The 24,753-nt window shown below is 43.0% G+C and overlaps 1 protein-coding gene across 1 annotated transcript in view; it reads left to right on the top strand.

Annotated features, from left to right (window-relative positions):
• uvrag (UV radiation resistance associated gene) overlaps nucleotides 1-8,270 on the top strand; it is a 73,194-nt gene extending 64,924 nt beyond the window's left edge. The window contains exon 15 of the mRNA XM_040181941.2: nucleotides 5,963-8,270. Coding sequence (XP_040037875.2) covers nucleotides 5,963-6,800 — 838 coding nt within the window. The 3' untranslated portion in view covers nucleotides 6,801-8,270. The remainder of the gene's footprint in view (nucleotides 1-5,962) is intronic.
• Nucleotides 8,271-24,753: the final 16,483 nt, after the last annotated feature.

The following is a 24,753-nucleotide window of genomic DNA, read 5'->3' as shown; positions in this document are numbered from 1 at the left end:
TGTTATTCTGTGACTTGGGGTGTTCTAAAAGGATAGTTCAGATTTACCAAAGTCACAGTAGATGACTAGAGGAATTCATTATGCTTTGACGCCAGGCGTTGCAATCTGTTTAACATAAGTAAGAACTACCTATCACAGACTTGTGGTCTGACACAGGCCAAACATATGGGTGTATTAGGTATTAGAACGCTACATACTACCCCTTTGTCCCAATGCTGCGCCGCTGCACACTTGTAAAAAGAAAGCGCAGTTCTTGATGAGATTTGCAGCAGCCACTTTGTCCCACTGAAGTGGAATGCTTAGATGTCTGCCTCTCTCCTTCTACAGGCTTATGGCCTGTAAGTAACCCTCCACTGAAACCCGCGAGCCGGTCTGCGTACGACTTCAGCTCCACTGCCCTATAAGAGGAAAAGATGTCTTTGATCTCCACTCGTCTCCTGGGGTCAGCAAAGGGGGAGATTTGTATAGCACACATTAATTTAATAATCTTTTGTTTTGAAAGGGAAGAAGTCATGAAAAGCCTTAGCTCTCAAAATCAGCCCTGCACCGCTCACCTCCCCTCCTTAATGGGAAGTGGAAGGGTCCGAAGATAGATGAGATGAAAGCATGGGCCGACAAGCCTTGAGCTATGGGTGCAGGAGTGTGTATACGGGGAAGAAGTGAAGGTGGAAGTGCGGCAGGTCTTCGGTGGCTCTGCAGCCGTGTTTGACAACCACAGGGAGAACAGCTACTCTGAAGTCATCAGCCGACAATCGAGATGCTGCCTTCCCTTATCAGCGCGAGCAGCACTGGGCTTCTCAAACACTATGAGAGCGGCCGTTCACTCAGAGCTCTGCCATTAAGGAATAGATTTTCTATTGGCTGCCCTAATATTTATATATCTAATATAGATTTATATGCTCAAATTCATGCAGCTACACTTGAAATTGCCCCTTTCATCATAAGATTGCGCATATTGCAACTACAGCCTGACTTAAGGCCTTCAGTGACGATAAGGATGTGACTGTTCCCTGGTAATAATGAAGATATGTGTTGATTTTTACTTTACACTTCGTCACTGTTTCTGTCAGTGTTTCTGTCGGTCTGCCCCTTTGCCAAAAAGCCAACACTCAGATACAATTTCCAGCGCTGGGACCCAACTCATGAAATATGGATGTATAAAAAAAAAGGTTGCATGGCAGCTGTAGATAATTATCTTATAGACTGGGAGAGAGAGAGAGACTAATCTGCTTCCTCCCTCCTTGCCACCTCTTTTCTTCCTTCCACGCTTTCAAACAAGGATGATGTGATGAAGCATATGACCAAGGGCTACGTTTCCAGACTCCCATTTAGAAATGGTTCCTCCCTACATATAGAACTAATTCATGCATGCATCCAGTCTGCAGGAAGAGCTTTTCCCCAAAGGGCCAAGACTCACGCCAGGAGAACATAACGGGTTCATTTTATACTATTACATATTGAGGAAAAGCCGGGTGATTGTGAAAATAAAACGGGTGTACCACAGACGCCGTGCAGTGGACAATTTGATGATCCTCTGCTGAGCTGCTGATCATATCTTTATATATTTCCAAACCGAACTATCTCAGAAACCCATCGTAACCTGTCATAATACATACAGCCCAGCTCTGCTGAAAAATGGGAGGTGTACGTTTTTTGTTTTTTGTGTCTTGCTGAAGAATAAGACGCAGCGGAAAACAATTCTTTGTAAACTGTACAGTCTGCCAATATCAAAGCAAACGCATTCAACGTGCTGCGATTTGCAGCTCCACATCTGCTGAGGTCCTGACCCAGGCTCACAGGACCATAATCCTGCTACAGTTGCTGAAACTAGGGCTACGTACACAGGGTTTGGGGGGCACGGTGTGGCAGGAGCTGACAGATTCAACAAAGCTGCAGTAGTCCAGCTCTGCTGCATGGTGCACACTAAGAGATGCGATAGCTGCAGTCTCTGCTGAGAAAGACAAAAGGATATAATCTGGAATTGATACACCTCACATAAGCATTCGCAAGGTACTTTAAGCCAGACGGGTTTCCTATGTATTTACTATATTTATAATAGCGGACGGTCATTTAAGAAAGATGAAGGATATTTTATATACCCTGTTCACGTTGTATTCTGTAAAGGTACACTTGTTCTCCAAACTTTTCAAACTTAAAAAATGTTATATATGTTAAAAGAACTTCATCATCAACATGTTTTCATCCCCCATAAAGCATGTGCATCACTTTTTTAACACTTAGGGGTAAACTAAATTGGGTAAAAATAATCTTACTCAACTCAATATATTGTGCATGATGATGTAAAATGTTGTAATTGCACCTTGGATTTTTTACATCAAACAAGATTTGATTTGTTAATCGGTGCTGGTTACCTGTGGACAGTTTCCCGTTGTTTCTGCAGTGCTGGATAACATTAGCTGTGGCGTGAGACTCTCGGGCCATAGCTTCATATTTAGTGTTCACACATGTAGCCTATTTATCTTTTCCTTTAACAGGGACAGTGATCAGTAATAAACATTGATCTAAAAGATGTAGTCCCTGGAAAAATAAACCGTACAAAGATATAAAATATACGTAAAAGTCAAAAGACCCGATGTTGTTACATGCGATGTTGATGTTGTCAGCTTGTTGATCGCGTTGCTCATGCTGCGCTGTGGTGAGCCTTTGTCTTCTCACGCCACTCAGTCCATAAGTGCTTCCCTGTTACACCAAAAACAAAACCACAGCGCATATTGAATTCTTAGTATGTTAGCTCTTTAAGTTTCTCAGGGATTTCCTTAAACCACATCAAACAGCCAAATCTTATCTGTCCTCGTTGGTTTTGGCTCCACGCGGCGGCTTCTTAGCAGGGTTTTGGTATGAGCAGGAGACTGTTGTAAAGCCTGTCAAGGGATCGCACATTGAAAAGCTCTGGTATGCTAAATTCCTGAGTCGGCCCGAAATATGCCAGGTTTGAAATCTCTGGAACGAAAGAACGGACCAAACAGTGTCTATTTCTGGCTCGGCATGTCAAGTTTTCTGCTCGCTGATTCAGGCAGAGGCATCCTGGCAGCATTTCTAGTGTGCTGTGAAGCTTTTGTGAGGCTGATTCAGCAGTTTGGGCTTTATTTACACTTACACTGTAGGTGTATGCTACCAGTGGAGGGAGCCTATCCCCATACAGCTGTGAATCACACAATTTGGATGAACAACAGGCCTTTTTCCCATCAGTATGGTATATCAAGCTGCTGCCAGGAATTCACTTTGCTTGTCACGAAGCCTCAGACAAATTACAAGCTGCACAGAAAGTTTGAAATTGGAGCCTTTTATTGTAAAGCTCCATTCTTTTCATTAGTGCACATATGGATCATAATATCCTTATATGAGTATAATAGTTTATTTTATTTATTTCTTCCTTACTATTGATACAGTAATTGTCGTTGCCACTGCAACAGAAAGTTTATTATGGGATGAGGAATGCCAATGGCCCATTTAAATGATTGCCTAATAACTACTGGTAATGGGCCGCAACATCAGACTACAGATATCAAGTAAATGTATGTGTCATAACTCGGGGATGCCTGGCAACAGTTGATCAAGTATTCTCAGAACACTGACGCAGTGGACATTTAATCCGAACTTTGTTTGCAAGAAAACTAAGAGCCTACAGTTTCTCGGCAGCAGTCTGAGATGGTACTTTGGCACACTGGCGTTCTCCACTAAATGCTAAAATGTCCACAATAACCATGTTGACATGCTGCACAAATACTGGTTACCATGTTCACAGCCCTAGTTTGGTGATTAGGTTGTGGCCTACAGCTGACGGTAATGGTATTATTTTTGTCTAATTTTGTCCCAAGTATGAATTCCATAGTGTTGACCTGCTGATGGTCTGTTAAGTTCGCACTGGCACTGTGTAATCCACATTGCTATTATCCATTGGAGGACGTCTGGCCAATGCTAGGATTGGCCAGTCTGCGTTGGAGGGGCGGGATTTTGACATGGGTAAATTTATCCTGAAATGGGCATGATTGTGTGCACCTCGAATTTTGTAGCTTTGTATTCTACGTTTCACTTAAAATAACAAATGCCTCATGGTGGCACTCAATGAGAAGTCGGGGGATCATCTTTTTAATTTGTCCTGTCCTGAACCGTGAACATCATCAAAGGTTTTTCCAATGCATTCAGTAGATTTAAGAAAAAAAATACTAGTGATGCTACAGGGTAAAGTAGGCCGCCACTCCAATAGTAGGACTCATCCTGTTTGGAGCATGATTCTAAAGCCAAATAACAATTCATCCAATGGATTTTCATAGTTCAGTCTGATCCAAAGTTGACAAAAGCACACAGTGGCCTCACATGTGTCCCCTTATTGCCCACATAAAAAAATACATGTCATCGATATAATAGTTCAAATGTTTCGAGGGAAGAAAAATGTTATGACTGCCCAGAGGTTTGCTTGGCTGAAGTCCTCGCCGACACCCAGTCTCCTCTGCTGCTCACACACCGTTGCACTCAGATGTAGGCCAAACATAGAAACTGAGTGGAACAAAATAAAACAGGCCCAAATACAAAGTTCCTCATTATACAAACGACTGGGGGTGATGATCATGTGAGTTTAATGCCAGTGTTGTAAATTGCGAGCTACAGTCAGACCACATGGATTATATTAGTATAAAATAGTTCTAGTGGGGGAAAAATGGTTGATAATAATTTAAATCAAAGCCGACCCAATCCCTTCATAAGCTACATCATTTGATTAAGTTGAAATAAATACTGGTCACTTATTAGCTTTTCATAGATTATGGGAAACCATAAACTCACTGAGACTAAGTTGTCTCCGGTTTGCCAAACATGCATTTTTTTCAAAAAGGCTGAATCACATGTTTCTACCCAATCTGTTTTTTTATGAGGGAAGCTCAAGCTAAAGCCAGTAATATTAAATTATGTGTTTTGATGGACATGCGCTGCCAAGTAAAGCACAGTCATTCTCCTGATCTGCTCCCTGAATAGGAATCAACCTCACAGCATCAGGTCATAGCTTTTAACATCTTAATGCTGACCTTGAGTGACAGCTGGCTGGCGTTGTTGTTTCCTTGGTTACCGAGGTATCACAGGCTCTAATAATTATCCCGACCATCTCGGGAGAGCACAGCTGAGGGTCAAGGTCAGGACACTTTTAACAAGCAGTCGGTTTGGTGGTGAAACTGTTCATTAGTCAGCGAACTAGTACACAATGAATATATAAAAATAAAATGAATGCATATAAACATTGTTTACATATGTACAATACGTTTATGTATAATTGTTTACATATAAACAATCTAAGAATAAGCAATATGCAGGAGAAATGGTACAAGGACATCTGTTGTGACTGTCTAACTAGATGAAGCAGAGATCTGTCGTCACACGTGATCTCTGGAGCACACGGGGAGGCCCTGCTTGACCTTTGCCCCAACAGCACAGTGCCTCGGCTCCTGGCACCGTGGAATGGTCACGTTAAGTGGAGCGCTAAGTAGCCCCGTGATTTTGGCCCCAGCCAATCGGCCGAGACGGTAAGGCCCCATTCAAGTAAATTTATGGCTCCTGTACTGGGGCCAAGCAAGGTGTCCCCAGATCCCGTGTCTGTTATCTGTTAAAGAGAAAAATGTCTAACATACTTGGGTGGACGCCTGCTGAGTATTTCCAGTCGACAGAAAGTGAGTCTCGCAGGATGCACAAATGTTTGGTGAATGTTGTAAGTTGGAGTGATTTACAAAGTACTGCAGTTGTCTTCGGTCTGGACCCCGGGGCCAGAGTTGGGTGCTTGGGTGGAGAAATGAGGTCAATGGAGGACCAGGTCCAAACAGAGCCTGGGTGTCTCATGCTTCTCTTCAGGCGGCGCCGTAGAGATTGTTGCGGGCCGTGATAAATCAAATACCGACTAAGATGTGTCTGGTGTCTGAATATTTACCGTCTTTCTCTTTGTCCTTGTTCTGCACAGTGACAGACACCACGTGTCGAGCTCCATCCCAGTGCCGGCCAAGTCTCAGCTCGGTGTGTCTGCTGCCTCAGAGATGGGCTTCCCCTGCCACACCAGCGCCCCAGGCCGAGGCCTGAGAAAAAGGGCGAGCTCGGAGGCCGACAAGTACAAACCCACTCCTCCACCGAGCTACAACACTGCCATGGGGGAGGAGCAGCCCCCGATTGGCCTTGCCCCACCCCCTCCCTCTCCTTCACCCAAACACCTATCCTCCTCCCTCGATGCCGGCATGGCGTCTCTCAACCTGGCCAAGGCTACGACGTCCAACGAGGCGGGAGGGCAGAAGGAAGAGATGGGGGAGAGCGGGGAGACTGCAGTGGAGGCGGAGAGACACAGAAGCCTCGAGATCAAAGAAGACAAAGAAGAAGAGACAGAGGAGCGACCGCCCAGTTGCACCGGCGCGCCCGACTCCTCAACAGTTCAGGAAAGCGGGGAGGAAACGGTGCCGACTAGCGAGCACACGGCTGCCATGAATGGTTCTTTGGTCGCAGCGCAGGCGCCCCCCAGCCTGTCCCCAGAGCTGCGCTGCTCCGTGGAGCAAGCCGAGGAGATCATGGGGACTGAGGCCACGGGTTTAGCCCTGGGGTTGGGGGGCGGCCTGGGTTTAGGGCTAGCTGGCGAGGCGCGGATGGAAGACTACCGCTGCATCCCCGTGGACCACGCGGTAGCCGTGGAGTGTGACGAGCAGGTGCTGGGAGAGCTGGACGTCGCCGGCTTCGAGGAGTTCTCCAGGCGAATCTATGCATTAAACGAGAACATGTCCAGCTTCCGCAGGCCGCGCAAGAACTCTGACAAATGAGGCGCAGCCCCTGCGTAGAGAGGGAGGTGTGCACACAACGTCCACAGGGGCAAACAAAAGGCAGGGACACGAGGACGGCGGCTCACTGCCGCATCAAAAATCAAATGAGCTATTCTAGAATAACCTTTTAAATGAAATAGTCTAAAGTGCATGTATTGGGATGGCAAACTTTACCTTTATTTTTGATGGCGGTATATAATATATTTTTTAACATTATTCAGACATTTTAAGTGTCAACAAGCGCCCTCTTGGAATTAGCGGCAGTTATTGCAGTTTGTTGTTCCATAACTAGTGACCATACGTGCATCCCTCGCACTTTTTTCCCCCAACCCTTACTGCGGGAACTGCCCCTAACTTTTTGTGCAAAACATCACCTAAATTTAAGATTCACATCCAAACTCAGCGCAACCTCATTACATCATTCCACAGAGAGGTTTCGCTGCGGCAGCGTTTTAGTTTTTGAGACATTTGTCGATTATAATTTAGCAGCCGCTCACCTCTGAAATGTTTGCAGCCAGTAGTTTTATCAAAGTACATCGAGGCCACTGTCCCAGTACTTACACCTTGGACCATTCAGTAAAGTAAAATGTGTGGAGCCTTCATTCAGGGACCGCGGCAGTGTGTTGGCGGTAGGCGAGGCGCATCGGGGCTTTACATTATAAAACCACCAAACCGTCGTTGATCGGTGGCAAGCAATCCCAACGATGACCATTGAACATGGCACAGCTAGCCGTGACGCACAGCGCCGCCGTCGTCCTCGCGGCGGCTCAACCCACCTCGCCATTGTCCACACAGGAGTCTGGTTTCTCCTTCAGGTCTTTAGAGGACGGTGAGGTGGCAGGTTGGAGCTCACGGCACATGGCAGGGATACGGTGCAATTGTTTTTCTGTCCATCTCTATGTCCTCTATTTTGTGGGGGATTTTTCTCTTTTTGGTTTTAACATAGGCTATCAATATTAACGTCAATGTTACAAAAAATGTAATTCTGTGTCTGTGTTCTGTTGGACATGTTAACAGCAAGTGTCTCAATCTCTTTCTTTTTGTCCATGTTCTGAATGCTCTCTTGCACTGGTGTTTAATTACTGCTTTATTTATGTCCTGCAAAAATTGCGTGCGCTTTGTTTTCAGAGGAAATCAACATTTATGTTTTATGTTCACCACTCACATGGGATGTCGCTCATTAATGTTGTAAAACGTTAGACTGATGTAATCAATGTCTGGGTCCTGACATGGACAGCTGCTTTGCATCTCCCACCATGACAAAGCTGGACTCTCCACCGACAGCCCTCTTGGTGTTGCAGATCCAGTACTGTGGTTTGCTGACTGTTGGGAAATATTGTATTTAAACTAAAAGATGAACTATGTTCGATCATTTCCATTTTTGCAGTTCAGTAATCGACCATGTACAGATACTTTTGTACGGAGGGGTGTTTTCTTTTTTTGTTATTAAAGACTTTCAGTCTAATGGCATGGATGCATGTGGACCCATTTACTTTTTTTATTGGTGTGCTCAAGTTTAACTTTGGGGTTGTTAAAATTACAATGAATGTATGGAGCATGGAGGATGGTTTCAAAATGGAATAACAACACTCCTGTATCCCCTGGAAACCCCGCTAGTGTGGGACATTTCTTTTTGCAATCCACACCTGAAATGATAAAGGTGTTGCAAATGATAAGGTAGTAGAACATCTAATCCGGTGTTTCAGCTGTACCACAATATTTAAACTGTACTGTTTTACTAAAGAAATCTGGTTTGAATTGCAATCAAAATATAATTTAGATTGTTAAGATATTTAGTTGTAGCTGATCTGGAAACTATAATGTAAATCTTAGTTAGCAGCGCTGTGAGGCGCAGTCATCATCCCATCCTACAAATGGATACGCTACCCACTATTTAGTATGGCAGAGTACGTCAAAATTACCAAGCTTGCTTCGGTTCACATTTTAAAGTATGCAAGCTGGTTGCTTTTCGAGCTCTCTGACCCACGATCCTTTGCATAACAAAACTTTATGGTATACATATGTTGACTCGTCAGAGCAGGAACTGGTGGGACTGGTAACATGAACTATTTAACCCCGCCCCCCTGATTTGTTGGGTGTGTCTGTGGATCCGAACACACAAGCACAGTCGTGACTAGTGATCTAATCCGGACTGCAAACTATTTCAAGTTCTTCTGATGGTCTATAAACAACAGAGATGTTTGTCTTCACCAGAGCTGATGTGTTTATAGGTTAATGGCAGTGGACATGAATGAAGACTGGATGAAGACTGCAGGTGCATCCTCTTTGGAACAGAGTCATCTGGCGGGTAAAGAGCCATTAATCTTTAAAATATTTGTATGGGCTTGTTTACCTTTTGAATCATTTTACATGTAGCTCAGTTGAGTCAGCTTGAACCCTGCTTGACTGCTTCTTTATTTACCTTTTAGAGACATACCGCATCCCCGCGTATTGACGTGGGGAATAAATAGAGTTCAGAAGTTCAAAAGACCTTCAACAAAGCCTCAAAGTAAAACTCCTCCCCTTAGTGTGTGACTGACCTTACAGTGCTTGAAGTAGCCCAGCAATCCTCTACCTCTTTACACATGTGTTTGTCTGACCAAACCGCCCTGGTGGTGGTGCACCGTGACTGTTGTCAGTGCTTCCTGTTATGGATCAATTCGTTCATAATAAGGAAACAGTGAGTTAAAGCCTTTGCTGTGTAGAGAGTCCTTGTAGTCCACATCTCCGCTTGGTTGTTTCAGGCAAATCATGTTGGGCTACTCATTCCCTTTTAGCCCATTTCTCATAAAGCCTTTTTCCTGTCGAATCACCTGTTGCACTTCTCCTATTTGTCTGGGCTAGGAATTTCAGTCATGCGGATGATTGCTGAATCTGTCAGATGTTTTGTTTTCCAGACCAGTATAAAGCAGCTTCCTAGTCCTATAAGCTCCCAGTGTCACTGCCGAATGTCTTCCCTCACAGCTAAGCCCCTACAGGTGTCTGAGGCCCTCAATGCTCGGCCCTCCGGGAATCACCATTCATAGCCAGCACAAATGTGACTGGACCTTAGTGCCATCGTGGAAGGCAGACCTGCTCCCGGGTGCACTGTAGCATGCGAGCGCATGTGCCCACGCACAGGTGCACGGCCTGAAAGGTTGACGGTTTGCAGGTTGTTTTTGTAGTTTAAAGTTTACGAGAATAAGAACTGAGACATCGCGAGTGAGAGTAAGCAGGCCTTACTGCCTTACTCGCAAAGTCATCTTCGTATTTTCGCAGTGCTCAGTCTAAAAGTGTTCAGCACGGCTGCACCGTACTGTCTGCTATACTGTTCATCATCACACGCACCTCACAAAATACACACCGGTCAAACCAGCGCCGCTTGCTGTCTAAACCGGGGCTGCTGGGCTTTACGCCACAATGTGCGTATGCATACGACAGCAATGAATGAATGAACCCTTTCTCTCTGTCTTCTCCCCTTGCGGTAGTATCCTCATTAATTATTGATTTAAATGGACGGTGGACAAGTTTGTCCGATCCATCCATCTGATACCCTGAGATGAGAGTAGAGTCCGGCTCACAGCATACATTATAAGTATGTTCCACAAAGTGCATAAAGAATCGTTGCAGTCCATCAGCACCTCATTGATACATCAGCCGTATCGTCCGACACCATCAGTCTCAGGTCAAAGTCATCGCTGTACTCATGTCATTCTCAGGTCTCAGTGACACCCTACACCCTCATTGTTTCATTTTGGATCTGTACACCACCACAATTAATTTGAAACAATCAAGATGTGCTTTAAGTGCAGACGTTCCGCTTTATTTAGACAGTTTATACATCCAAATCAGGTGAACGATGTAGGGATTATAACACATTATATATGTGCCCCCCCTCTCCCCTTTTTAGCTCACCAAACGTAATTGACAAACTGACATAATCATAAATCTAATTGTCACTTTTAATACTTGGTTGCAAATCCTTTACAGTGAATGACAGCCTAAAGTTTGGAACCCATAGACCTCACCAGGCGGTGGGTTTCGTGCCTGCTGTCGCTCCGCCGGGCCTCTGCTGCAACGCTCTTCAGTTCCTGCTTGTTCTTGGGGAATTTTCCCTTCAGTTTTGTCTTCAGCAAGCGAAATGCACACTCAATTGGATCCAGGTCAGGTGATTGACTTGGCCATTGCAGAACATTCCACTTCTTTGCTTTAAAAACTTTGGTTGCTTTTGCAGTGTGCTTTGGGACGTTGTCCATCTGTGCTGTGAAGCGCCATCCAATGAGTTCTGAAGCATTTGGCTGAATATGAGCAGATAATATTGCCCGAAACACTTGAATTCTTCCTTCTGCTTTTGTCAGCGGTCACATCATCAATAAATACAGGGGAACCAGTTCCATTGGCAGCCATACATGCCCACACAATAACACACTTCTTCCACAATGCTTCACTCATGGGGTGGTGTGCTTTGGATTATGAGCAGTTCCTTCCATTCTCCATACTATTCTCTTCATTCTGGTACAAGTTGATCTCAGTCTCATCGCTCCATAGGATGTTGTCTATACAGGCTCTTTTAGAAGTTTTTTGGCAAACTCTAACCTGGTCTTCCTGTTTTTGAGGCTCACCAATGGTTTAGATCTTGTGCTGAACCATTTGTATTTACCCTGGTGAAGTCCTCTCTTGATTGTTGACTTTGACCTCTGCTTCTTGATCTGGCCAACTCTTGTGAAGGGGTTTTCTCCACTGGGGAAATCATTCTTCTGCCATTCACCATTTTTTTCCCCGTTGTCTTCTGGGTCTTTTGGTGTTGCTGACCTCACCAGTGTGTTCTTTCTTTTTGAGAATGTACTAAGTAGTTTGGGCCAACCTAATGTTTTTGCTGTCTCAGATGGGTTTGTTTCGATGGCTTGCACCACTGATAGTGACAGCTCTTTGGACTTCTTATTGAGAGTTGACAGCAACGGATTCCAAACACAAATACCACACTTGAAATAAACTCTAAACCTTTTATCGGCTCCTTGTAAATGAAATAAGAGGGAATAACACACAGCTGGCTATAGAACAGCTGAGCGGCCAATAGTCCAATTACTTTGGGGGGTACATTTAAAATGTAATACGATTCCTACAGCATTCACCTGATTTGGATGTAAATACCCTCAAGTTAAAGCTGAAAGTCAGCACTTAAAGAACATCTTGATTGTTTCATTTCAAATCGTCAGATCAAAATTATGAAAATTGTGTCCGTCCAAATATTGATGGACCTGACTATACAGAAAACGTTACATAGGGTCGCCTTCAATATGAAGCTGGAGCCAGGAGACGGTAAGTTTTTACTTTATTTTTTTTTATTTTACTTTACTTTACTGGACGCAGGAGAAAAGCTATGCTGGCCCTGCCCAAAGGTTAAAAAGTGCAAAAAAACAAATTGTGTTTTCACTTGAGGCCATTGACTGTTTCTCAGCTGGTGACTTTCTAGATTACCAGTTGAAGATCTTCCTTCAGGTTTTGCAAAAGCAAACTAGATTTGTTTTACCTTTTGGACAGAGCCAGACAAGCAGTCTGCTTTGGTTCCCAGTATTTATGCTAAGCTAAGCTATCCATTTCCTGTCTGTAGCGTCATGGTATCAGAGTAGTATCAAACTTCTCATCTACGTTATGTTACAAAAGCAAATACTCATAAGCTGATCTGTTGGCTTAGCATACAATATTCAGGATATTAGCGGATTTAGTGTTGTATGTTTAACAAACATGAATGTTCCATATTTACATCTCGTCACAAGATGAAATTAAGGCCGGAGTCAGATCTCAGACTTGATAAGCATTCAACTCAGCGGTTTAAAGTCAACACAAAGACATGAAGTACCTTCATTAGCGAGTTGAGACCTCATAGTTCGACTATAGCTCTTTATAGCTGGATTTTAGTCTTTATACACGTATCATGGGACTGCATTACGACCGGGGTGGAAGACGCAGCAGCCCTGGTGTCCTGTCTCAGAGCTCAGACTAGGCCTGTGTGGATCCGCTCACCTTGACCCGTCCTGGTCCCTGGACTGGGCTGGTCAACATTGTGCTGGGATCTGGTTCAGCTGTTTAAACCATTTTTGAAAGAAGAGACTATCTGCCTGGATGAATTCCAGTCACCATTCCAATTTTATTCGGCAGTAAAACCTCGCTCCTCTATCATTTTTTTCTTTTTGGCCTCAACCTTTTCCCAGCCATTCAGCAAACAGAAGACTTTTATAGGGCTAACTTATTCTTCCTACATGCTGCAGTTGCACAACCAAATCATATTAGCTAAATCCACTGCAGCAATATCAATTTTGGGATTGGGAGTGCTGTTAAGTGCAGAATTCTGGGTAAAAAATAATATCACAATTACCTTGAGGGTTTTATTGTGGACATTGTGAAATAAAATCCAATTGCTCCGGACTGATGTCATCGTGCTCATATGAGGATTTACAGATAAATCCATGCTCAAAGACATTGTAACTTTCTAGGATTACCTTTAGTAAAGGTGAGTGACGTAATTGATACCTGACATACAGACGACAAGGGGAATACTCCCCAACACACAATGAGCGCCACCTCCCTGCAGCTATGGGGAAACACCATGAAAAAGCATATCACGGCACAGAGAGAAAGGTTAGAGTTTTGCTTTTCTACATTGGCCATTGTGCCATGTGTGGTGTACATGTTTTGAAGTAGATGTACTTCCATGGATAACATCATGATTGCCCTGGCTGAGCATCCGACTTCACAACAACAACCGCTGTGCTGCTACCAAACCACAGCATAGCATGCGAGGAGATGAAAACTGAGACGACTAAAAAGACAGTGGTGTCTGCTTGTTATTTGCCCATATTGAAACGCTATCAGTGAATTGTTTCAGCATGATTTTTTTTTTTTTTGTCATCCACTGACCGTGTCCCACGACACACCCACTTCATATAGTTCGATAGGTGACAGCCGGTATATCCGAGTTTGATGTGAATTAAATATTTTCTCTCAATTGATGTGTAATATTCCATTTGAGTCTGATTCCGACAGACAAAGGCACCCTTTAGCGTTCAGCAAAAAGGTTACTAGAAGGTTCATCTAGCGCGTCACCGTATGAAGTTTCGGGCCAGTAACCCTGGGGTGCACAATTAGCCTTCTTCATCAGGGGGGGGGCTCAGACATTTAGGACCTGTGAGTAGAGCCAGTGGTGAAGTCCTCGTGATACGCAGGTATACTCTGTATATCCACTGGGAACAGTCAAGGATTCCCGTATACCCACTAACAAAAGTGCGATGATACGTAACAACATCGTTGTGACAGAACGTTCATTCATAAATTCACCCCGTCTGAAGGCAGTCCCGCCACGCATGCGCCGCGGGAGATGACCAAAGCTATAGTACTCGCTTACTAACGGATGCATTCTCCTAACTAACCCCCCCGTTAGTGGAGGGTTGGTTACTAATGCTTGGTTTATTCGTAAACCCAAAGTGGACCACTGAAGGTCGGCTTCCATAGGGAAGCACAGTTAATTCAACAGACTTTTTCCCCCATCGCAACCATTACAAACACAAGTCACACCCGGGTCCTTGTGTCATTCTCACCACATCCGTGTGTCTGCATCAGGACAGTGCCCGTTTGAGTAACTTACACCGCATTAAAACACATGTTGTGTGCTATTGTATCAGAAACATGTGTTGTGTAAAGGTTACACAAATGTGTGTCTGCCAGAAAGGAAAATACATCAGTCGACATTTCAAGGGTATACTGTGTGTACAATAAGCCTCGTTATGATTCCTTAATGAAAAACATGTATGAACAATCTGAGGTATGGTTATTAAATAAACTCCCTACTATTTACGTTAGTCCAAGCCCAATCGTGCAGTTTCAATCCAAAATACCGAGCATGGGAAAGACAATTCTATTTGGACTCAAACCAAGACCAAAGCCACATCTTAGCTGTGCAAACTCGGTCATCTGTTAATGGGACACACATGTCCACTGTCACTGATAATCACCGAAATACCGGCACCGGCGGTCTAATGAGGAGATCTTCAAGGTCGGGGATGTCCTCTTCACTAATTACCTCGCCATGTGTGTAATTGTCTCATCTTGCACATCACAGGTGCATCAAAGGTCTTAAGATCTGAGCAGCAATTACCAACATCTGATGGTCGTTGTCTCCCAAAGAGACCAGTTACACAAAAGGAGTGAGAGGAAGTGAAGGAGGGGGGCAGGCAGAGGAATGAACAGTGTGTTGTGTGTGGGAGAGCCACTTTAGATCTAAGTAGTGGAGGTGAGATTTCCGTGGCGGGTTTGGGATCTGGCACCCCTTTTCCAGAAATCCACCCGGCAGGTGGGACCCTAGCCTGAGGATTTACTAAGATCTCTTGCAGAATAAAAGCTTTCTTGTGTGAAAAGGGAAGAATGTCCTCCTGGCTGCACAGCTGCTTTGATGCGCCTGCAAACGGTGAGCGATTTCTCCCACAACGGAGACTTTGAAGTCATTTTCTTTCGGCCTACTCTGCGTTCGCACAAAAATACGCCATCTCACCTCTTGAACTATTAAATCCAGAATTCACGGACGGCGTTACCGGGCCGCCATCACTTCCCTGAGCCGACAGAAATGTGTCTGCCGGTCAGATTTTCAACAAGCCTGTCCATCAACGTGTCGAGTTAATGTGTGACAACTCGTCTCTGGACTTCCTCTCAAACCCGCCACAGCCGTGTGCGGACACACATTTGGGAGTCCTCCTGGGAGCGCTCCCAGTATTTCACCTTGGCCTGAAATTTCCTGCCACAGTTCGGAAGGCCAATGGGGCACGTTGAAACCTCGTGAGGATGAAACTTTATCAACAGGGCTGAAAGTTTGTTGCACACATAAACATTTTAGAAAGCTAAAAGGAGAAAACACATTTACATTTTATGTTTGCTTGGAGATTAAACTCAATACTTGAGTATCTGTGAGGTAGATATATGTATAATATAATATATAATAATATATATATATATATATATATATGTATATATTTATACAACATATACTATATGCAGGTTAAACAGGATTTTAATCAAAATTTGACGACAAGCTCTGTCCCAAGTTCTGCTTCCTGTCCAGCCCTGTATGCGGTCACTTACTAACATGTGCTATATATTACTATAAGGGAAGTTAAAATGAAACGGGACCCTTCTCCTCACAAGACAAGGCACGCTGTAGTTAAGACAGAGTCAATTCAAATAGACAGATGGATTTTGACTTTGTTTGATATGATATATCCAGCAGGCTAAATCATCAGCAGCAGTGAATGTTAATGTTTGATTTGAAAAAGCTCCTATAGTTGTTTGACCAACCAGATCCTTCAATCCAGCTGAAATGTGCCAGTAGGGAACTGATATGGGGCTTTAATTTATGCTGTGGAAAATAAATAAAAAATAAGAAGAATCTGTTCCCTGAGACACATCCAGTCTTACAGTTTGAGAATCCTAAAACTAATAGGATCTATATTTGAGACACAGGTTTGCTAAGATTGTTTACTTTCTTGATAATGGGATCCAAATTTATGATCCAAACTGAATTAGTTGAATCAGTCAGTCTGAAGTTCCATGAGCTGCTGTCACTGTGCCTGTTCTCAATGTTCTCTCTGTGCTCATGATAATACTTCAGGATACTTCATAAATTATGGGCCTGTTAATTAATTCAAAGGCGGATTACATTTTCTCCTATTTGTCTTGAGTGAGCAGAAAATTCCACTTTTGATCAAGTAGTCCGTTCATCACAATAATTGTTTACCACCCATATTTTAGGTTGTATCCGTTACAGAGTAAAACATGTGATCAAAAAGTCCTGAATAATCGAGTATGGAACTTAAGTAAGAACACTAAATTAGCAGATTCAGCAAATAAGAGGATGCATGTATGTCTATGGCCTCTAGAGCGCAGAGCTCCAGAGAGAAGACACGCCTCCAAAACTATTGTCCGTAAGACAAATGTTTGCTAACTATCCTTTAATGCCTTTTTGAAAGAAGTAATTATTATGAATGGTACACTAAATTGGTGTGAGACAACAGGAACTTTTTAATAAAACACTGCTTGATCAAACTGGTCAACAAAGAAAAATGGTCACCAAGCCATGAACCGCAACCATTTCCTTTACTCTCTTTTATATATTCATATTGTACAAATCAAAAGACATTCAAACCAAAACCCCCAAAAAACATCCAAAATATCTAAATATATACTCTATGTTAAAAACAATTTCTTTAAACTATCCATTAGGTTGGTATGTTGCTGAGCCATCAGCATCATGTTACTGGTACGCATTGTTTTACATTGTTACAGTAACACTGTACATGCACAGTTATTAGCTTCCAGGACCACATGCTTCCCATGCTTGTTGTGTACAATCGCCACTGTGCGGTTTCGGTTACCTCATGTGTGCGATGAAAGCAACAAGAGACAGGAGAGCCAGGACGTCGGATGGACGGCTCGGTAAGCCTGCTCAGGAGAACCTATATCCTTTTTTTCATAAAGAGGGCAGTGTTCTTATCAATCGGCACATTTCTCAGAGCTGTGCCGGAGACAAAGTCCACATACTCCCTTATTGTGTGATACGGGGAGGATTATTTTTGCTCCAGGAATTTAGTGTTATTCTAGAGGGCCTCACGGTCTAGTTTTTCAACGGGGGGGAAGAAACCCAGCCGGCCACGGTTTTGAAGACCCTTCCAGAAAATCTCTCGCAGGACCCCGACAGCAGCACTGCCAAACAGCAGTAACCACCCTGACCAACTTCCTCTGGAGAGGAACATAAACAAATGTTGTGCTTAGTAATATTTTTGGGCTATTAGGAGAAGCAGGTTTGTGTTGGAGGTGTAAGGGGTCTCCTAATCGTTTTTTTCTTTTTTCAACGATGAAAGAAAGGTTTAGCGATACCATATCTTTAAGTAAAAAAAACCCCCACTCAATTCCCACCCAAAAATGATCGACAGACACCAAAAAGAAAGTGTTGTAACTGCATTGTGTTAGGTGTGAAATAATGTATTTTGCCCCGTTACATGTAGATGAGACAGTTCTTCGAGGGAACAGCTCAGTGTGTGATTGACACTTAGAGCAGATTGATTTTGGAGGGTGGTCTCTGGAAGAATAGAACTAAAACGTCTTTTTTAAAAATGAAGCTGTCCAGCAGAATGCATCATTGTTACACAGTCATTTACAAACTCACAGACACGCTGAGTTTCCTTTTCATTTCCCCATTGAATACCCGATGGTTTCTGGCAAGGACGTCTTACTTGTGTGGCGCTGTTGCAATTGCAATTCAAATGTTCAGTCCTCTGCGGTGCTTTCCATTTGAAGTATTCTTTTTTAATATTCTAATGTCTTGAGGACTGAGGACGCACGGCTGCTGTTTCAAAGCTCTCTTTACTCCGGGGTTTAATTCCGTTGGATAACACTTTCTTTATTGATTTATTGGCCTTTAGATAATAATAAAAAAAAACAGGAATCATCCTACAAAATACCCACAGTGTAAATAGTTTCCAAAGAGAGTAAAAACATGGCAGACAAGACCTCAGTGTTCTCAAAATTAGCTCACAACCGTGTGTCAAAAATATTAATTCTTCATGAAAATCAATATACTATACATTTCTGGCAGCATGTAAAATACTAAGGTCAGTTGCCAAAGATCTCTCATAAATTGCCAATGTTTCATTTTGTGAGGCGAATGTAATATGACAGTTGAAAGCATTTCTGAGGCTTTCTGCATCGAGGTCTGACCACACAGGCAGTTCCATGTGGAAGCCTCTTGTTTAGTGTGTTAAAACGTTGAAATAAAAAGGTACTACTGTACGTTTGGTTAGGAATGGATGGACAGACTGACAGGCAACTGCAAAATGAAAAGGTACCAGCTGCATTCAAATTACTGTAAATTCTAACAGGACAAGTTTGTATTCTACACAAAGCACAAGATCACAGCTGAAACTACATTTATTGTTCAGCGGCCGTGTATTTCTATCTCTTGTTTGTAAAACGAGTACCAGAACATTCCTTAGCTTCTTCTGTCACACCAGTAGTCCATTATTGGCTCTTGAAATGGATACTGTGCCCTTTTATCATGAAATGTTGGAATTATACCATTAACATTCTTTTTATTACCGTGTAACATTGAAATCCGACACAGTATCAAAGCCTCTTGTAATATGAGGAATTACATATAAAACCATCATCTTGACCAAGCTTGTCCCCTTGAGGTGTTATTATGTCCAATGTATTTTCATAAACTACTGCTTACATTGACATTCATGATTCCCACAGGATGAATCCTCATTACTTTAAAGATCCCTTGACTTTTTGTTGAGCACCTCCAAAAGGTCATTTGAGCGAAATGTCTCAGCAACTGTTGGATGATTGCCGGTGAAATGGAAGTAAGAGCGTCATTAGCTTCTGCACTGTGACTGCAATAGAATATTAGACCGCTGTACAGTTACCACAGAGATATAAATCAAAGCCTTTGCATTGGATTGCACAGCTCAAAAGAGGGGGCCTTTTATGTAGCGTGATACAGCGGCTCCTCGCACACACTCTGGTGCATTTTAGGTTCAGTGATGGATTTCATGAGATATGATGTCATTGGTTGGTGCTAGTTTATGTAAGCACATAAGAGTTTTACATGAAGAAAAGATGATTAGATTTTGATGTGAGAATACACACTTCATTGTTATGTTTGCACAATATGCCCAGAAGTGTGATGTAAGCGGAATAAAAAGAGACTGCCAACAAACTGGCATCACACTTTGCTATAGTATAGCATGTATGCCATGCTTCTGCGGGTGGGGGGGACAGGGGGGGGGGGGGGATTCTGCAGGATGGCCCATCCTTCAATAGAGACCATTTCCCTCTGACCAAGCACTGCTTTAACCTCCTATTGTCTCAACTCACATGGTGGAATTGCTGCTTCCAGGTTGCTGGTGGATTCAACAGGTTTACTGGGTTTTCTCGAGGGGTTTGCCTTCTGTGTTGTGAAGCGTGACAATCACAATATATAAAGTGAAAGAAATTAAGATTTATATATGCAATATATTCAATATAGGTTTTCTTCCATAAATAACCGCAGTATTAATAGCGAAGAGGATGGCGTATCCAAATATTGATCTTTTAACATAAAACTATTATCCTCTGGTAAAATAGTAAGCCAGTTCAAATAGCACTTATCTAACAGATACTGAATGATACAGAACCAATCCTGTACATTTTCTCATTATGCAGTGTTCGAGACACTGTCCAATTGGGCTGCTTCCAACATTGACTGGTAGGCTGCATATCACCAGCAGCAGGGAGGGGAAGGGTGAGATAAGCTATGCGGGGCAATGCTAGCAGGCAATGCCAACCATGTTTGGGCTCAATGCTTTATCAGGAACTTCGGACACATTATCGTTCTTCTCCGAAGAAAAGCAGACTGACCACACTTCATCCGGGGGACTGAGGATGGAAAGCACATGGCAGCATGTCAGTGAATGTTACATATAACAGGTAGCATGCAGAGGTAGAGTGCACAGAGAAAACATGGGATGACTGTGGCTAACCCGAAAGTATACTTTTCAGTTATAAATGGCCGAATCAGAAATAGTGCACAGTGTGCCATGCAGCTGTCACAAAGCTCTTATTCAGAGGTGATAAAACCAAAGTTCATGGAACACGTACTGAACTGCTTGGCAGAGGAAAAACATTTTTCAAAGCGAGAAATTCCCTCATATTCCCCATAAATATTCAGATTCAGTGACAAGACGGTCTGTTCCAGTGATAAGTTGGATAAACGTCACTTTAATTTGCACCAGCAGTGCACCACCTTTCACCATCTGTACGTATTAAGCACAGACTTCATGTATGGCCTCCTAATAGAGATTGATGCATTTAATCAAACGTTCCCCCGTCCTTTGACATTCCAAAGATTTTGTCCTGGTTATCATAACAATAATGTCTAATGACGTTGCCATGGCGAGCAGCGGAGCAAGGGGTGAAATCGTTCAGATCTATCAAGAGTACATTAAAGTAAGTGTACATTGAGTAACTGACCAGTCACACATAAGTCACACGTGCACTATAAAACAACACTGAGCCATGTTAAAGTCTGATTGCAGTCTAATGAGGAGGTTGATTCAAGTGGTCGTATTGCAAAATGCTCTGTCTACTACTCAACATATACTGCATAGTACACAAAGCACTCGTGCTTATGTAGCTTCATGACAAATATACTGTAGGCCGCAGCTGTAACATCAGCTATAATGTGAGTATTTTCACACTTGACACAGTAACTCATTTTAGATTAAAGAGCGCTTTGCTTATTTTAAATTTTATTTCCATATGTCAGTTACTGTAAAGACATATCGTGTTCTAGTAGAGCTCTCTGTATCGCTGCTGCCAGTTGATCTGGTTCACTTCTACCTTCCGCTGACATGTTCTCATTATTCTTGCAATGTTCTGTTGATTTTAGCGGTCCCTGTGGATACAAGCGGTAGTGTTTCCCGAGCACTCAGCAAACCCCCTTTTTACTTCAGCGGTGTCTGACAGTTTTTCCGGCTCAGTCCTGGTTCTGGTTCTCCCATGCCTCTCTACCCACCAGCGGTCCCAGCAAAGATGGTCTGGGTCTCCAGCAGCGTGGTGCCTGTGTTGGATCCCACCGACAGAACAGCGAGGCCTCTGGTTCATGCTGGCAGGAGGTCCTCCACACAGCATCACACATTAGGCCTATGTATACTGTAAATGCAAAATATAGAATTAACACCAGTTGCACACAGGTTAAGAGCTTGGTTCCATCTGTGGTTCCATCTGTGCAGACATAAATTAAACATCAAGCTAAATGACATCTATCCCTCAGATCAAATATTTACCTTGACAGACAATCAGTTGAACTTGAAGATCTGAAGACTGAACTCATGAATTGTATTTTGATTCATGGAGAAAGCATTTTGAGTATTTTTTATACAAAATGACTCCACTCTAATATATATTGTTACAAATTACGTTTACAAGATCCAACCCTAACTCAGTAAATCCTAACTCTAAATCACACGTAAACTGTAAAAAACAGCAATTTATTTCAGGAATTCAGGATACACAACTGATGTGTCCTATGCATCGAGAAGACCTTCCTTCAGCCGAACGGCGGGGAAGCTGTTAACAAGGACTGATCTGAGGTCTGAATGCAGGCACACAGTTTGCTTGCTAAAGCTCCGCTGCGCGGGGTCAACTCAACTGTACTCTCTGCTGCGAAAATGTGAAACGTGAACCCGGTGGTATTTCTTTTCCTGCAAACATAGCTGTCAGTCAGAATTTAAGGTTTGGGATGCAGCTTAAAATATAAAGACACACAGCTCATTGGGACCTGGGAGCCATCACAAATAAATAAAGGCACTATTTTCTGACTTTTAACAAATTAAAATATTATTGTAATATCATCAGTCTGACTTTTTGTGATTGCATGGAATATCCATATCGCTGTGTCACGTTGGATTAATAGGCTTGTAGTGTCAGTCAGTATCTGCAAGCACTTGGTAAATACATTACATTTTTTCTGTATCACAATAAAATCTTAATGACAATAGGCCATTAGTAGTTCTGCAGACAGGATAATATCTTCTTCCTCAAGTTTCACAGTGAGCCATCTGTCAGATGAGGTCAACTATTTGTTATTTGTGGACTGAATGGGGGCTTCGCAATGAGACGGAGAAGTGTAGAGGAAAGGTGGTATGTCGATCTCTGAGGCCAGCTGCTGGATGAGCCCGAGCTGCCTAACGGCACTGGTGCAGATGAGATGGATGTGATGGAGGCTGCAGTGCAGGAGGAGTTAAAAAGAACAGGGGTGAGGGTTGAGCCGGGCAGCGCAGTCCGCTCTGAAAGTCCTGAGGGTTGAGGGCATCTAGAGATGTATCCTTCAAAGTTCACGTACCTCCTATCCGACTAATATTGACATCGCCAGATTTGTATCTCCATCTTTTGATGTTGATCACCTCTGACCCCCGTTTCGCTCCACTTCTTATTGGAGGCATATGTGGCTTTATAATCAGAACTGGAAGTCATTCCTCATAGGAAACAATGCGCCGTCTTGAGGCTAACTGAGTTAGCGTGAAGACATATGACTTTGTTCAAGATGACCATGAAACGGGTTGAACCTTTACCTGCGTGCCTGTAGTGTAGCAACATCATGAGGGCCACCAGAGAAACAAGATTGGTTTTACACGAGGTTCCCTAGCGGACTGGATAAATAAAACATTACACTGTCAGCACGCGTCTATGAAAGGAAAATAAAAAGCCTACATTGACTGTATGCCAGATATATACAACTGCCCTCGGAAGACAATGGCAGAGAGGAAAAGAAACATCAGTCACTCTTTAATGCTAATACATGTTTTCCCCTGTGTTTCACTTTTAGATTCATGTTACTCTAATGAGTTTGAACAGATTTCACTTCCTGGTGTAATGTAAGTAAACAGAGTTCCTGGGCTCTGTTTGTTCTTTGGCGCTAGAGGCGCAGGCCTGACTTATTGCACAATTGAGGATCTTCAACCAAAACAGGAAGAGGAATTCATCATTTGTTTGTTACAAGGCAGGATCGTATTACAGATGAACAAATACACAGAAAGACCAGATGGTGCGCGGTGGGAGAAAAGGAATCAACTGCTCTGGAGTATGAACATATTCCACCTGATCACTGCAGGGAGGCGACCGACCGACTGACTGACGTGACCTGACTTTGGCTCCTGATTTTCTTCAGTGGAAGAAAGGGACCTTCCTACTTAAAGACAGATTTATTGCACATTCAGTCTTCAGTTTTCTCGTTATCTGTGTACATCTTCCTGCCATGTGCGGTGAGACTGAACATTAGCATTAAATGTGCTTTTAAGTAGTTTGTGTCTTTGTATATTTTGTATGTACTGTTGCATACTCCTAGTATATTTTTATAGATACAGAACATATATTTTAGTGTTCATGGCTATGCGCCTGCGACTGTGATGTTACTGTGCGTGTGTCCGAATTGTGAGACTGACTGGCCAGTCAGGAATGATCAGCTGAAAACTGGCTTTCGTCACGCCTCTTTAACCAATACACCATTTATTATTCTTTCAAGGTCATTATTACACTTTTACAGCTTATCGCTCTCCAAAGGGCTAGAATAATCTTCCTGCCAGCACCTCTTAAGCACACTGATTATGAAATGATATCTCAACTATTTGCCATGACAAAAAAATATCTGCAAAGCTTAGGTTTAGTCAACCAAACTACTTTTTGGTAGCTTTTGGTAACAATGGTTCTTGCCTGGGTCTTGGCAACAAAAGTACTTGGTTTAAGCAAACAACAACTAACTATCTCCTTGCTCAGAGCCACAAGTTTGAACCGTCCAGCCCCAAGCCCTGATGTCATATAATGCCAGGAAAAAGTATTTGCTGGTTTCTTTTTTTTCATATTTATTTCACTTAAATGTTTCAGATTATCGGAAATGTTTTGATGCGACGCGAGTAAATAAAAAACGTTTTTAAGAAAAAATCCATTAGATTCAATTTACAGGGTTCCCCGTGAACAAGCTGTAAACCCGAGGAAGACACAGAGGGCCTCATATACGTACATCAGCGCCACAGCAGACCTGCAGAAAGCGCACACTGTGATACTTCGCTGTATTTACAAAACAGTTCATCGGGTAATCAGCGCCTTTCTCTGCCCGCTGTACCGCACATTGCGAGCATTTAAACGTGCACTTCAATGGACCTCCTTCTCTCTTTATATCATGGATTAGCCAAAGTCAAAACAGCGAAAACAAATATTCAGTGACTGCAAAGTGTGTTATTTGACTGGTGGGGAAATGTGTGTATCAAGTAACACGCTTTAAGTGTTAAGTACTTGTCCTGTGTTACGGCTGTGTGCAGACTGCGATATTCCCACTCCTGATGCTACGACTGTTTGAAATGATCATCAATAATTGTAATGTAGCGAGGAGTTT

Source organism: Gasterosteus aculeatus, chromosome 7, assembly GCF_964276395.1.
Source record: "Gasterosteus aculeatus chromosome 7, fGasAcu3.hap1.1, whole genome shotgun sequence".
NCBI classification, from domain to species: Eukaryota; Metazoa; Chordata; class Actinopteri; order Perciformes; family Gasterosteidae; genus Gasterosteus; species Gasterosteus aculeatus.
Note: the sequence above shows the minus strand (reverse complement) of the source record. Positions and strands in the feature narration are given on the sequence as shown.